The sequence below is a fragment of the Bos grunniens genome, chromosome 27 (genome assembly GCF_055505025.1).
Source record: "Bos grunniens cultivar Pamir isolate PY7600 chromosome 27, Bosgru_T2T1.0, whole genome shotgun sequence".
In the NCBI taxonomy this organism is placed as follows: domain Eukaryota; kingdom Metazoa; phylum Chordata; class Mammalia; order Artiodactyla; family Bovidae; genus Bos; species Bos grunniens.
In genome coordinates, this window is record NC_141191.1 from 3,310,722 (window position 1) to 3,325,218 (window position 14,497).

Consider the following 14,497-nt stretch of genomic DNA (forward strand, 5'->3'; position numbering starts at 1 on the left):
TTTTCTCTGTGCTCCCACTTAATTTTTATGCTTTCTGAAACATTTTTTAAACCTATACGGTGATGAGAAAGCTCTATGTGATGATTACATCAGTCAGGGGAAGTTTTGAATCATTCGCCATTGGTATCAATCAGGAATCTTTTCATTTCAAGTAATAATAATAAAAAGCAACCCAGGCCACCTTGGCAATTCATGCGACAGTGCTGGTTCTGGAAACGAGTGATTTTTGACCCAGAAATCACCTGTTCTGCCATCAGCTCTGCTTCCTGGGGCTGACGACTGCCTAACAGATCGTCTCTATGGCCGTGGCCCCCAGGGGGCTGCCTGTCCTCCCGGGCCAGCCCGAGGTTGCCTGGGCAGAGGGAAGAGAATGTTCTTTCACCCAAATTTAAATAAGAGGTTTGAAATTTGCTCTGTATTCGTTTTAATTGCCTGCCTACCCTGGAGGCAGTGGCCGTATCCAAGGATACAGGGTTCCTGTGATAATTTAGACCCAGGTCACAAGCTGCTGTTGTAAACACAGAGGTGCATCAGGCCCCCTGAAGGGCAGGGGGAGCTGGCCATGATTGGTGGCCCCAGACATCCCCTCTGCTCATTACTTCTAATGAAGGAAGGAAAGAAGGGGAGTGGGGAACCCAAATCACAACCACTCACCACAAAGTGTCATTAATAAATACTCTTTCATTTACATAATAAATATCAGCACTAATAGGGCCAAACAGGTGTTATTTTTTTTTTTTCCCCTCTTGATCCTTAAGGAGTCTGTTACCTATCAGGGAACAGAGACTTTTAAAATACTTAGTATAACATGTTGGAAAACGTGACTTTTTCTGTTGTCTCAAATTGTTCTCTAATTTAATCTTTGTTTTCAAAGCAGTCGACAGTCTGTGATACCTGGGTCAACCTCACACCAGGCACCCCGTAAATAATATGGTAGCCTTGGTGATAAAGATGAAGACAGTGAGGATTCTGCAGAAGAGCTTTCAGAACACAGGCCCCTGACCTTTAATTTTTATTAACTATTTTTTAATTTCTCTCTCTTTCTCTTTTTTTTGGCTGTGGCATGTGGCATTTGGGATATTAGTTGCCTGACCAGAGATTGAACCCACGCCTCTACATTGGTAACATGCAGTCTTTAACCCCGGACCACCAGAAACGTCCCTAGAAATTTCATTTTTATTTTCAGTGATAAGCTTTCTTCTAGTTCCTCATGCTTTTCAATAATAGTCTGCTCAAGCCTTTCCTAATTCACATTCAGAAATGATCCTTTGGTCATCTTCACAGGTAGCTGACTTTATTAAGAAATCTAGATTTTTCCAACTTTAATTAATTGAAGGAAGCTTCAGCTTGCATGGATATTACAAAGAAACGTCAGGGCTGCTGTGTTTGCACAGAGGAGGGGGTTTTATGCAGTCAGGGTCCCAGCAAAGACTTTCTCTAAGATCTGGTGGGTGAATGCTAACTGGGTCTGAAAGGATCAGGACTTGTAATCAAGTTGAGTAAAATGATGTGAAGCTAGGGACGTTTCACCAACTTCTTACTACAGTCTGTGCCCTCCTCCAAGTTGCAGAAGGACTTTAGTCTTTTATCCTGGGGTCCCTGTTGCTATGCCTTTGTCTACATCATTGGTTTCTTTTTTCTAACAAATCACACCCCTCTCAGGGCCCAGCTGGTTTTCATATGCTCCCTCTCATTAATTAAACTTTCATCACCAGCGAGAACAACCATCACAGGGAGTGCGGGTCTGCTGTGTGCCAAAGCTCAACTGCTGCTGGGGCCTGGCCATCTCCCAGGAAGGCAGCATGGACCCTCACCACGGGTAAGGTGCCCACTCTTCACACTGAAGAGTGTTCTTTTAAAATTTACTTTATTGGAGTCTAGTTGGTTTACAATGTTGTTTTAATTTCTGCTATACAGCAAAGTGATTCAGTGAAACATTTCTTTTCATATTCTTTTCCATTATGGCTTATCACAGGATAGTGAATGTGGTTCCCTGTGCTTTATAGTGAGATCTTTGTTTATCCATCCTGTATATAATAGTTACATCTGCTAATCCCAGACTCTCAGTCCTTCTCTTCACCACCATCCTCCCCCTCAACAACCACAAGTCTGTTCTCTATGTCTGGAGTCTGTTTCTGTTTGTAGATAAGTTCCTTTGTGCCATTATTTTAGATTCCACTATATGTGGATATATTATAAGGTATTTTGAAGAAGGAAATGTCAACCCACTCCAATATTCTTGCCTGGAGAACCCAGGGACAGAGGAGCCTGGTGGGCCACAGTCCCTGGGGTCAGAAAAGAGCTGGACATGACTTAGAGGCTAAGCAACAACAGCACATGATATGCATCTTTCTCTTTCTGACTTACTTCACTTAGGATCATCCTAAATCCATCTATGTTGCTGCAAATGGCTTTATGTCTTTCTTTTCCAAAGCTGAGTAGTATTCCATTGTATACATGCAGAAGAATGTCTTGGTTCTGGTGTTAGAGGCTGTGAAAAATCTGTCTGTTTGGTTTTAGAGAAGGACTTTCCAAAAATAAGTGAATACATATGTGAGGAGCTGCTGCTGCTACTGCTAAATCGCTTCAATCGTGTCTGACTCTGTGCAACCCCATAGACGGCAGCCCACCAGGCTCCCCCGTCCCTGGGATTCTCCAGGCAAGAACACTGGAGTGGGTTGCCATTTCCTTCTCCAATGCATGAAAGTGAAAAGGGAAAGTGAAGTCGCTCAGTCGTGTCCGACTCTTAGCGACCCCATGGGCTGCAGCCTACCAGGCTCCTCCATCCATGGGATTTTTCAGGCAAGAGTACTGGAGTGGGGTGCCATTGCCTTCTCCGTGTGAGGAGCTAGGGAAAACTAATTCATGGGGAAGGGCAGACACGTTTTGGGGAGATAATATATACATTTCCACTTGCTTTGCTAGAAGTAAACACCAGGACTGGGTGATTTTGCTAGAATCATCCTTAAAGAAGTCAGCTATAGGAAGTCGGCCACCTGTCATAACTACAGCTTTTCCATAACTAACTTCTGTAAGCTTGCAACTGGAAAATCTTTTGTGTCTCAGTATCCCTTATGATGGGGAAAAAGAATTTTTGTGTAATGGAGCTGTTTTGTTTTAACATCCCAAATATGAATTTAAGTCTATCTGGCCAGACTACTATCATGCAGCTTTCCAGGTTATTGTGTAAGTTAGTCTTTAACTTAAAACTCAGAACCCATGAATATTCTGATTATAGCACTATTTTCTACTGATTATAGCACTATTTTCTACTGATTGTAGCACTATTTTCTACCATGATTTTACTCTCAGGGCAGCAAGCTGCACTGCCAAGGAACTGGTGTTCTGGGAGGAGAGACCTTTGGGGCAGGACAAGAAGACACTTGTGGTTCTTCACTGGAAGTGTTTTAAATGCCCTCAGAAAGTGCAGGGTGACAGCATTCTTTAGAACATACACCTTTGCTAACATGAAGCTACCTATGCTTCTTTGCCTTCCTTTCTTTTTGTTGGTTGTGTGGCAATTCTTGTTTTTCACAAGTACCATGCATTATATTCTATTTTTAGTTGATCCATTTGGATGCTGATAACTCATCTTATTTTCAAGGGCAGGCAGAGCTAGTCCTTTTCGAATAGCAAAGACGGTGCTCACATTTTCTGTGGAAAAGCCCACGAAGGCCCCTGAGATCACTGGGGTCCGAGTATTGTTGGACGAGTGACTCTTTCCCCCCGTTTGAGAACATCTTGTCTGATTTGAGCACTGAGTGCTGCTCACTGTTGTGAGGTAAGGCTCCTAGGGTTAGAAGAGCTCCGGCAGCGTCAGAGGAGGGGAGGGGCTGATGGGCCCACGTGGAAAGCTCAGAAGCCACGGATGCAGAAGCTCCCCCATCCACGGGACGTCTGCAATCCCACCATTAGATGTTACTTTTTAAGGAGCTGCCCTTGACATGCAACCACCGCCTCGGCTCTGGCAGCACGTCTGGAGCTGGCAGACGAAGCTCTGGGTCCTAACGCTCCTCCCGGTGGCCAGGTGCAGCAGGAGCCCTTTGGCTGGCCGGGTGGGGCTGGTCTGGGTAGGGAAGTTATTGCACTTCTGTGCAAATTCTAAGGCTCCACAACCTACTGGGGCCTAGGTTCCCTTCCTGCCACGCCTGCCTTGCCCCCCAGCCCTGCCCATGGAAGCTTGGCCCAGCTCAGGTCTTGCTATCCACAGGCCTGGCCCCCTGCGAGCCTCAGCTTGGGTGTCAGGCTGTGGGCAACCTCACCGGGAGCCCTGCTGAAGCCAGCGCTCCCTGCAACCCACCACTCTGGCCCCGTCCATCACCACGTCTTGGCTTTCTGGCATGTTTCCTGCCACTTTCACAGACTGTGCTTCTGAAATACGAGTGCTTATGTTTGCCCAGTACTGCCTAGGACCTCAAAGGCCTGATCACGGTACTTGACGATTTGAGCAGCTCTGTGCCTTTTACCAGGTGCCCTGCCTCCAGGAGTGGACAGAGGCTGACCCCCCGATGCCCCCAAACACTGACCCTCACAGCCCTCGACCTCCTGCTCCTGCAATAGGCAGGTGATGTGAAGGTGTCTCATCAGCTGTCAAGCTACCAGTTTAGGTGAGCAGTTCCTACTTGTTCTTTAGCCAGTTTTCTCTCCTTAAGTGGCTGAGCCAGCATCTCCTGGGGCCCAGAGGGTGACCTGGACGGTACTTCTCATCTGAACACTTGCTCTAAACTTTGGAGAGTATGAAATGCACTTCTGTTTTACTGCTTAGCATTTGGATACTATTTGTTACTCCAGCTTGGTATAACCTAATCAATGTACCTTTTTTTAATTTTTTTTTTAAGGATACTATCAAATCACTCCTAAAAAGATTGAATTTTCATGCCCCAAAATAGTGTTTCTGAAATCTGAGTAGTTTCTATTGCTCATTAACTTCTCATTACATCCATGAATGGAATGCATCATTATTCCCCATTTTATACTTGAGAATATTTTTGGTATGTTCCCCAAATCATGAATCTAGCATGTGGCACAGCTGGGATTTAAATCCAAAATCTTCTGATTATAAATACCATTTCTATACCCAAAATAGGCCACATTTTAGAGAATATGGGGAAATATGATGTAAAGGCAATAATGAGATCAAGTCATAGAGGACACCCAGAACAAGGACGAGAGTACAGAGATGGCTCCAGTAACACGGATGTGTGTGTGCACGAGTGTGTGTGCATGAGTGTGCACATGCTCACACATATGTCTATAGGAAAATGAAAAAACGAGTTACATCATCTGGTGTGTATTGGAGTTGGAAAAGATCAGAGTTGGTAAGACTATTGTATACTATGATAGTACTCAAAACCTTAAGTTCTTTCATAAAATGTGAAATATTGACCAAATATAAATATTAATTGAGTTGGGAGTTCATATCATGATATAAAAATTGTTTAGAACTGAAAAATTAACAACACTGTTTTTTAAGGCTTTGTTCAGTTGAACTATCAGAAAGTAAGTAATTATAAATTGCCTCCACGTCTCTCTGAGAATCTGTAACTGCCCCATCCATGACTCGGATGTGTATGTAGGCGGATCTTCCACGGTCAGCTGTTTCCAGTAAACCAGATTTTCAGTTGTTATAAGTAAATTTAGTGATTGGAAAACATTATTTCACTCTTGTTCATCGATTTTCTACAATTTATTTTCCCATTTTTATTTTTAAAACATTACAGCAAAGCCAGTGAAACATTAACACCCATAGTCTGCTGCCCTCCAATAAGACACGCAGGACTCTAGTTCCTGATTTTTTTGGTCATTAGGTGGCTTTTTAGTTACAATTGTCACATAAATCAGTTCTAAATTTCAAAGTGCCCTTATCTATGTTATGTTGCTATGGGATCTTATAGTAAACATTTTTGGGCTTCCCTTGTGGCTCAGCTGGTAAAGAATCCACCTGTAATGCAGGAGATCCAAATTTGATTCCTAGGTTGGGAAGATCCCCTGGAGAAGGGACAGGCCACTCACTCCAGTATTCATGGGCTTCCCTGGTGGTCAGACAGTAAAGAGTCTCCTGCAGTGCAGGAGACCTGGGTTTGATCCCTGGGTTGGGAAAATCCCCGAAGGAGGATATGGCAACTCACTCCAGTATTCTTACCTGTAGAATCCCTATGGACAGAGGATCCTGGCGGGCTACAGTTCATGGGGCCGCACACAGTTGGACATGACTGAGTGACTAAGCACAGCCCAGTAAACATTTTTAATGGCTGAATAGTATTTATGCAATTTTACTTTCAGTTTTGTGGCTTTTTCTGCTCTCAAACATTTGTTTCATTTATTTTTGCCATTTAGTCATTTACAGATATACATGTGTAGGCATCTATTATATTGATATCTATCTAATGTAGAGGCTTGTCATTTGTTTTCTTACAGATTTATATTTTTTAGGATTTGGTTTCATTCATAATATTAACAGGTCAGATATATCAACCCCATGAAGATTATTGATCCATACTGTCCAACTACAACACATTCCACCATTGCATACCCAGAAAGGTGTCGGGTTTACTGTAGCCTCATCAGCTTTGTGAAGCAGGCTGGTGGTTCTTCCTCACTGAACTGGTTTTTAACAGCCCTTCATTGTGTTAACTTGCAGTTATTTTCAATCACAATGTTTTTAAAACAATAAGCTTTTCTTCATTTCCCTGGTTAGTAGTTAATGCAGATGCATTTCACAAACAGTCTATGACTCTCTTATTTGGCTAGTTGTAATTTTACAGACATTACCAGCTAAATGTTGCTTGGATGTAAATAATGCCTAAAAGCCTAAGTATGTATTTGATTAATTTTTAAAAAAATTTTAGTAGGCATCTGGCTAAAATTGATACAAAACTGTAAAGCACAGGTCTTCTTTTTTTATCTTATTTCAGAGTTGCCACTAGAATCTATGACTCAAACACAGCAGTAAGGGAAAGAAAATTCATTTTTCTACCTGTAACTCAAAACAAATATGTAGAAAGCTATGACAACTACTTCTTAAGCTGATATGACAGCTAGAACAACATATGTTTGACTTTTCCATACGTCGTTAAATTGCTCTCTGCATCATAAAAACCACATGCCAACATAGCTAACTGTTCACAAAGGCGTACGCTATTAAATGTGCCACTCTTCTTTATGAAAACATCTGCTTGAGTCTTTTAAATACACACACACACGCGCGCACACACACACACACACACGCACACATTTCCCCAGAACAAAAAAGATGATTTCAGTTTAAATCATTTTCCTACTAAAATCTTATTTATGTATATCCTATCTAGTGGGAGAATGTTACTGAACCAGTGCTACCCTACCCATAAAGAAATTTCTCTAAATTAGTATGTACCGTATCCATAAAATTATTTTTGTCTTTGTATTTTTGTTTTAAAGCCTCGAATTAACAACAACAACAGAGAGCGGTGGGGTCGGGTGTCTAGAGGGAAGCAGCATGTATAATGAGGTGCTACAGTGATGTAGGATTGCTGAGTGAGTGAGCGTGGATCCTCATGGCGGAGTCTTAGAGTCTGATTTCTGTTTAGGGGGTAAACGCATGGGATCTTTTATTTATTCTCAAAGGATGAAAATGTCTTAAAGCAATTTATTTTTGTTACCGTCAAAACCCACACTGTCACTGGGCACTTCCTGACCCACCCCCAAGGTGATGAGTCCTAAAGTTACTGAAGTTTCCATTGTCTATTTTTCCACTTTCCTTTGCATCCCTGGGTGGCTTGTGGCCAGATTCTGGGCCATGAGATGGACATGGATGTTTGTTGAAAGTGGTGGGGGGAGATGGGGAACTTTGTGAAATTGTTGGCTTTCTTGATACAAAAGCCAAGAAAGAGAGATGTGGCTGGTGTCATCTCTTCCTTACCTCAGGCATTTGGAGTTCCTTCCTAACGTGGCTGTGATGACTGGAACAGTGACAGCCAGTCTTGCATCATGAGGTCAGGGCAAGCACGTTGAGAGAAACAGCTTTTCCTTAGACGAGTCCCTGGTAAACGACAGGCGTCAAGAAACGTCACACAACATGTGAAATGGCAAACCTTGGAGACGCATGTAAGGCAAGTTCCAGGGATGCCCCAAATAGCTAGGGGCCGTGCTTCTTTAGCACTAACAAGCTGAAAACTGCAAGGGGAGCCATTGAGCCAGTAGAGGTAGAATACTGATGTTGATGGGACATTAGTATCATTCATCCAGTAAGGCGGCCAGGGACCCTGGGGTTCTAATAACAGAAGGAAAAAAAAAGTGGAAGTATCAGTCACTCAGTCATGTTTGACTCTTTACGACCCCATGGACTGTCCTGTCCATTGAATTTCCCAAGCAAGAATACTGGAGTGAGTAGTCACTTCCTTCTCCAGGGGATCTTCCTGACCCCGGGATTGAACTTGGATCTCCTGCATTGCAGGCAGATTGTTTATTGTCTCAACCACCAGGGAAGGCCCTGCTAACAGAAGGGCCCCATTAATAGCCACAGCTCCTGGAAAGGCTTCCTCAATAATCTCCCCATCTCTGCCGCTCCCAGAGATGTTAGGCATCTTTTCCCATGATGCATCACTCTGAGCAGACAGACAAATGCATGTACCAACCACATAACAGCCATATTTACTGCAACTGTTTGCTTGTGTATCTGCCTTTCCTGGACTAGACTTCTCTTAGGAGCCTGGACTCTGCTTTTTTAAAAATCTTGAGCTCTCCAAAGCTAATCTCAATTTTATATTTAATAAACACTGCATAAACACTTGTCAAATCAGCAGGTATTATGGCCTTCTCAGACACTGAGGGCATCTTCCCTAAAGAATTGTCATGGCAAGCCAGGACAGTTGTCTGGGAGAAGATGTATCAGTGCATCATGGAGAGCAAACCTTGAATATGGAGTATTTCTTTACATGTATAACTGGCCCAGTTTTGGCTTCTAGTAACTGTGGTTGACTATCTTTTTTTCTTTTCTTTTAAAAAATTTTTTTTCTTAGTAAAATATGTAAATTTTTTTATATAATTTATTTTATTTGATTATTATTATTTTTTTATTTTTTACTTTACAATATTGTATTGGTTTTGCCATACATCAACATGCGCCCGCCATGGGAATTTCCATTCTAGTGCTGTCTTTAATTTTCCAGAACACACCACGTTGAGGAGAGAAAATATTAGTTTACCTGGACTTTTAATGACTGCGGATTTCTCGGAGCACTGGAGCAGAAAGACTGACCATCTGTGGGACATCGCTGGACCCAGGCTCTGCTGTTCTCCAGTGAGTGACCCCTCATGGGGAACTGCTTACTCCTCTGGTTACTGTCCTCAGCAAAGACAGAAGGGAGTTGCCGGGCTGTGGCTCTTCCTGTGTTGGCGATGAAACTGTGCTGGACGCAGGAGTGGTAGTCTAACCCCGAGGCTATGTCAGCGCAGCCCTGGAGGAGGCACCTTCTAGATCTGATTAGTTGTAGCCACAACCACGGTGTTTCTGAACAGGAGCCGAAGCACAAGTGTGAACGTCCTGAACAGAAGAATTTTGGAAGGGTGTGGGGGCTTCCAGGGTGGAGAGGACAGCCCAGCACCTGGGGCAGGGGTGATGGGAGAGGGTTGGGGTGGCTGGTTTCTGGAGGCTGCTGGGAGACCCCTCATATCAGGCAAAAGTGCCCCAGGCTTGAGTCATGGCCCTCAAGGCTTCAGCCTGCCCCCAGCCCCGGAAGGAGGTTCCTGGCTCAGGATGGCGGGGGAATTGAGACTGACACCCCACAGACTGTCATGGGGAGGGTGTTCCCCAGGCTTCGAGCTGGGTTTCAGAAGCAGTGACGTTCCAGAGACATGAACCTGCCATTCTGGGCACTTTGCCATGGTTGAAACCCCCTGTCGTCCTGTGACAGCAATTCAGCCAAGACCAGGAGGCAGTCAGATTTCATTTCGTGCTCTCAGGACCCTCTGCCTGGCACCCACAGCTGCATCGTTGTGTGCTGGGCTTTCAGCTGGTGAGAGTGTGAACCTCGCAGGCCTTCACGGAAGGGGCCCCAGTGAGTATTCAGAGCGAGTGTGCGCCCACAGCTGGTGTGCACTCAGCCTCCCGACAGCTCCTGTGGGATCCCCCGTGCAGGCCGTGTGCCACACCCCCACCCTCCAGGCAGAGCAGACAGATTTCTCCACCCCAGGAATGTTAAAGCAAATGGCAAAGAAGAATGTTAAAGCAAGGGGAAACTGGCCTCTAACGTCAGCATCGCTGAGCTGTGCATACTTGGATAATCTCACTCATGTCTCTGGATTTCTGCTTGGTCATCTATAGAATCAGTGGTACAACCTACTTCGTTAGATTATATTGAATGTCCGTGGGCATCTGGAGCTGGGTCTTCTGCAAGGTAGTCCTTGGCATTTAAAGACATCCACTGGTCCTAGGAGACCTACACACTAGGCTGGAGGACAAACCTTCGTTACTTGGCAGCCACAGCGGGGCCATTCTTTGTTGTTTTTTTGTTGTGTAATGACTGATTCTCAGGAAAATGACTATGATTTGGTTAACTGCACAACACCCCACCTGACACCAAGGACTCGGAAAGCTTTGTGTCCCCCAGCCCAGAAGTGAGCAGGGAGCTGGCTCTGTTGTCACAGGCTCCTGAGGGGGTGTTCTCTGAGCCTTCTTCATGCACGACCCTTGGAATGTTCCGTGAAATCTACGTTTTCTTATATGGCGTTTTCAGTGTTGTGAAGGCTTACAGAAATAACTCACGCTTTTTTTTTTAATCATAAAAGTATAGGCTTGATTTTGGTTTGGAGGGAACTGAAAGCTCTCAGTGATTTTAAGTCAAAAACCATCAAGAAGTCTGTCAGCCTCTGTTTCTCTGTATCAGTGCTTTTCATAAATGTGCTCTTTGTTAACCGCAACAGGGATGCTGTCTTGGGAAAGTATTGACTCTTGTTCTAAACACAGTGAACACCCATCACTAATTTGTTCTTTCCCTCCCCTTCCAATGACTCGCAGGCATCTATTAAAGATAAAATTAATTCACACCGAAAAATAGAAATCTAAAATTAAATATTTAATTAGAACTCTGATTTGCTTTAAAGATAGGTGGCATTGCACAGGCTATATTACACTCTCTGTATAATTTTTTTTGACAAAAAAAGATAACTGTTCATTTTAACAGGTCACTTTAATATTAATACATGTGTAATAGGATTGGAACTGAACGTCAGCTAGAGATGGTACATTGTACATTATTGGGAAAATTACAGTTTTGTATTGTAAAAACATTTATTTTTTTAACAATTTACCTACATTAATCAAAAAATTACAGCATATTTAATAATTTTACAAATTCTTCATAAAAAATATATCTCTGTACAAAAAGGTCATTTGCACCTACTTCATGTCAGCAGCATGTGGCGAGGTGGCGAGACGGGTGGCTGATGGCGATGGTTTCCTGATCATAATGCCAGCGTTCTTTCCCCTTTTTTATAATAGCTTTTTGTTGTTTTTTTTGTGGTTGTTTACAAAATATTTTACAGAAGAAAAAAATTATTGCAGCTAGCCTGAAGAAAGGCAAGATGTGTGGGACAAGCAGCAGTTTGAACAGCTTTGAAGCACAGAACCTGTCCGGGGCTCCCGCCCTCCATGGGCTCTGGCTGCTCCCGGAAACAATCCTGCAGCCGGGCAGGAGGGCGCACTTGCCGACGGCCTGGACCGAACCTCCAGCACCTCGCGGGAATCTGATCAACACTGCACACCCTGGGAAGAAACTGGGCAGAATTCTCGCACAAGAATTTCATGGGATACTTTTTTTTTTTTTTAATAACATGCTCCAAACTGGCAACCGAGGACACTCTGACTTTGCACACAAAGGAGAATCACGTCTGATCTGATATGTGGTTTCTTGTATGTAGGTATGTCCTGTCGTGTCAGGGTTTTGTAACGTCATTGACCAGCAAGCAGGTCAGGGATGTGGAGAGAGACACTGATTCAGACTCTGAAGTCAGCATTTTGCACCTAGTTTGAATGACTCAAACCGCATATGTACACGCTATTATATTTATCTATATGTATGTATATATATACACCTCATATGTATAGTAACCCTGTTCTCCCCTGCACACAAAGACGCGACAGCTTCCTCCTGTCTTTTCTTTACCTCAGCTCCCTGGGTGTGCGAGGAGCCTGCCTCTAACTGACCTCATCTGGCCTAAGGAGAAGAAGCCATAAGGACTCCAGGCTGCAAAGCCCTCTTGGTCCCACTGCCAGTCTGGCCAGGGCGAACCCTGGAGCTCCACGCTGCGGGTGGGAGAGGCTGGGAGAGGCCGGGGCCGTGGAGCTTGGCCACACTTCCCAACAGCTGTGCCCTTCAAACAGGCAGCACAACAGTGAGTGCCCCATGGGTAAGAGCGACTGAAATGTTCAAATTGAAACTTTTGAAAGAATGAGCTATTATCCTGACATTTGTGTTTTTCCTTTCTCACTTTTCAAGCCCTGCATCGAAGCATGCAACAAACGCATCAGTCTTAAAGGTACGTATGAACATGTCCTCAAGAACCAAGTCTCTACCGATGCTGCCAAGGATGGACAAAGGGGACCTTCTCAGTAAGTGGAATGCATACTTAAAACTCAGGTAATAACATACGCCTTGGCTTTAAAAAAAATTGTTTTTTTTTTTAATCAAACAGCTGTAAGTAAAAATAAACATGATCTCCGAGTTTATTATGTAAACATCCTCACGGCTGCATCTTCTGCTTCCTGTCTGGGCTTTTACCACCTTGGTAATCACACCTACTTTATTTATACTGTGATTCCTAATTTACCTGTGAAGAATTTTGAGCTCAGAAAAATCACCAAAGTTTTCTTTCCATCTGGGATTATACAGCATGAAACAGAAGAAATCTATAATAGTAATATCTAAACTGTGTCATCAGGAAAGAAGAGTGGGTGTGACTTTTCCTTGCCTCTAAAGGAACGCTTACTATTTTGATCATCCCGAAACTTTTCCACTGCATCCCAGGAACACACAGTCTTTTAACAGAAAATGAGAGGGATGGCAGCGAAAGAGAGAAATCACAGCAGAGGATGGACAGGAAGACTGTGTGGTGAGCCCAAACCCACAGGCAGGTCATGAGTGACCTAAAATAAATTACTATTCACATCTGTACATGGCACATAGAAAGTGCTGCAGACCTCCTGCTATGAAGTAGTGGAATATTGACGATCATGGGATGGGGACAAGACCAAAGAAAGGATGAGGGGAAATAAAAGGCCTCTGTTCTGTCTCAATGAATTCAACACAGCTGTGAAGCTAAAAGAAAGCAGTAATAAAATAAGTCTCTTCATATTATTTTTCCTTTTAAAACCTGTGCCATATCTGGGGATTTTTTTTCTATTTTCTCACACGCTAACTAAACTGCAGCTGGAATGCTTAGCTTGACAGTATGGCAGGATGCTTATATACAATGGATAGTGTGTAGAAACCCCGTGTAAATAGTTTATTTTTTTTTTATCAGAATCTTAGTCATTCATAACACACTAGTGCAAAAAATTGTGCGTCAAAAATTCTGCGAGAGAACAGCTGACTGGGAAGTTTGCAGATGGCCCTGGGGCGGCCCCGAGGTGAGCTGCGGGGCCCTCGAAGCTTGCCGGTCTCGGGGAGGACGGCGCAAAGCGTCTGCAGGTGTGTGCGGCTGCCGGAAAGGTGTCTTCTTCAGGAGGGCTTTTTTTTTTTTTCTTCTTTTTCCAGAATATTCATGGGGGTTAAAAAAACACAAAACAATGAACCCATACTGCGGTGCTACCATGTGTGGCCCAGAGGCCGTCCGGCGGAGGCTGCACTGAGAGGCAGCGGGGCCACACCAGGCGGGCAGGGCTGCCGGGCAAGGCGGCGCATCCCGGGCCGCGCCCTCCTCCGCGCGCCTGGGCCGCAGCTGGCGGCGGCGGGCCGCTCCGGGATGAGGGCCTGTCTGTGGCCCGCGCCCCCGCGTGCCGGGAGGGGCCAGAGGGGAGGGTTTGTGGCACCTGTGATCCCTGCTGTCCGTCGTCGGAGGTATGGCTATGAGGCGGCCGCCCGCGGGCTACACCACGGTGCACACCGTGTTCAGAGTCGTGTCAAAGCGCACGGCCTTGGCCTCAGTGGGCTTTAAGTTCGTGTCGTACATGGGGTTCTCAAAGGAGGCCTGCCCGTTGCTGTTCTCGTGGCCGGCGTAGCCGTTGTACTGGACCTTGGGTCTCGTCCTAGGGGCGGGAGACAAGAAGGGGGACAGGCCGTCAGGACCGCAGGGCCAGGCCCTGGGGAGAGACGCAGCGTCTGTAAACCGACGGCGGGGCTACGGTACCTGTGTTTGTAGAGGTAAAATGCAAACCCTGATAAGATGAGAGCGAAGAACGGAACTAGAATGGCAGCCGCCACAGAGCCGCTGCTGGTGCCTTGGTAGTGACTCGAGGAGTCCTGGTCGGAGCTCACGGGGTCTGGAAAAGAAAGGGAGCTTTAACCTGCCGTCAGTGTCC

The 14,497-nt window shown here is 44.8% G+C and overlaps 1 protein-coding gene and 1 long non-coding RNA gene across 3 annotated transcripts in view; one reads left to right on the forward strand and one right to left on the reverse strand.

The window, feature by feature from the left end:
* The first annotated feature begins 9,149 nt into the window (after positions 1–9,149).
* On the forward strand, positions 9,150–13,343 carry LOC147343410 (uncharacterized). 2 transcript variants are annotated; one of them, XR_015156043.1, is made up of 3 exons: positions 9,150–9,280; positions 12,149–12,372; positions 12,477–13,343. It is a non-coding gene; the product is annotated as an uncharacterized LOC147343410 (long non-coding RNA). The 2 variants fall into 2 exon arrangements; XR_015156042.1 differs by having other exon boundaries at positions 12,149–12,387; positions 12,477–12,699.
* Positions 13,344–14,008: 665 nt separating this feature from the next.
* The window catches only part of CSMD1 (CUB and Sushi multiple domains 1), a 2,074,203-nt gene continuing 2,073,714 nt past the window's right edge, over positions 14,009–14,497 (reverse strand). The window contains exons 70-71 of the mRNA XM_086379826.1: positions 14,326–14,458; positions 14,009–14,224 (exon numbers count right to left, since the gene is read on the reverse strand). Coding sequence (XP_086235952.1) covers positions 14,065–14,224; positions 14,326–14,458 — 293 coding nt within the window. The 3' untranslated portion in view covers positions 14,009–14,064. The remainder of the gene's footprint in view (positions 14,225–14,325; positions 14,459–14,497) is intronic.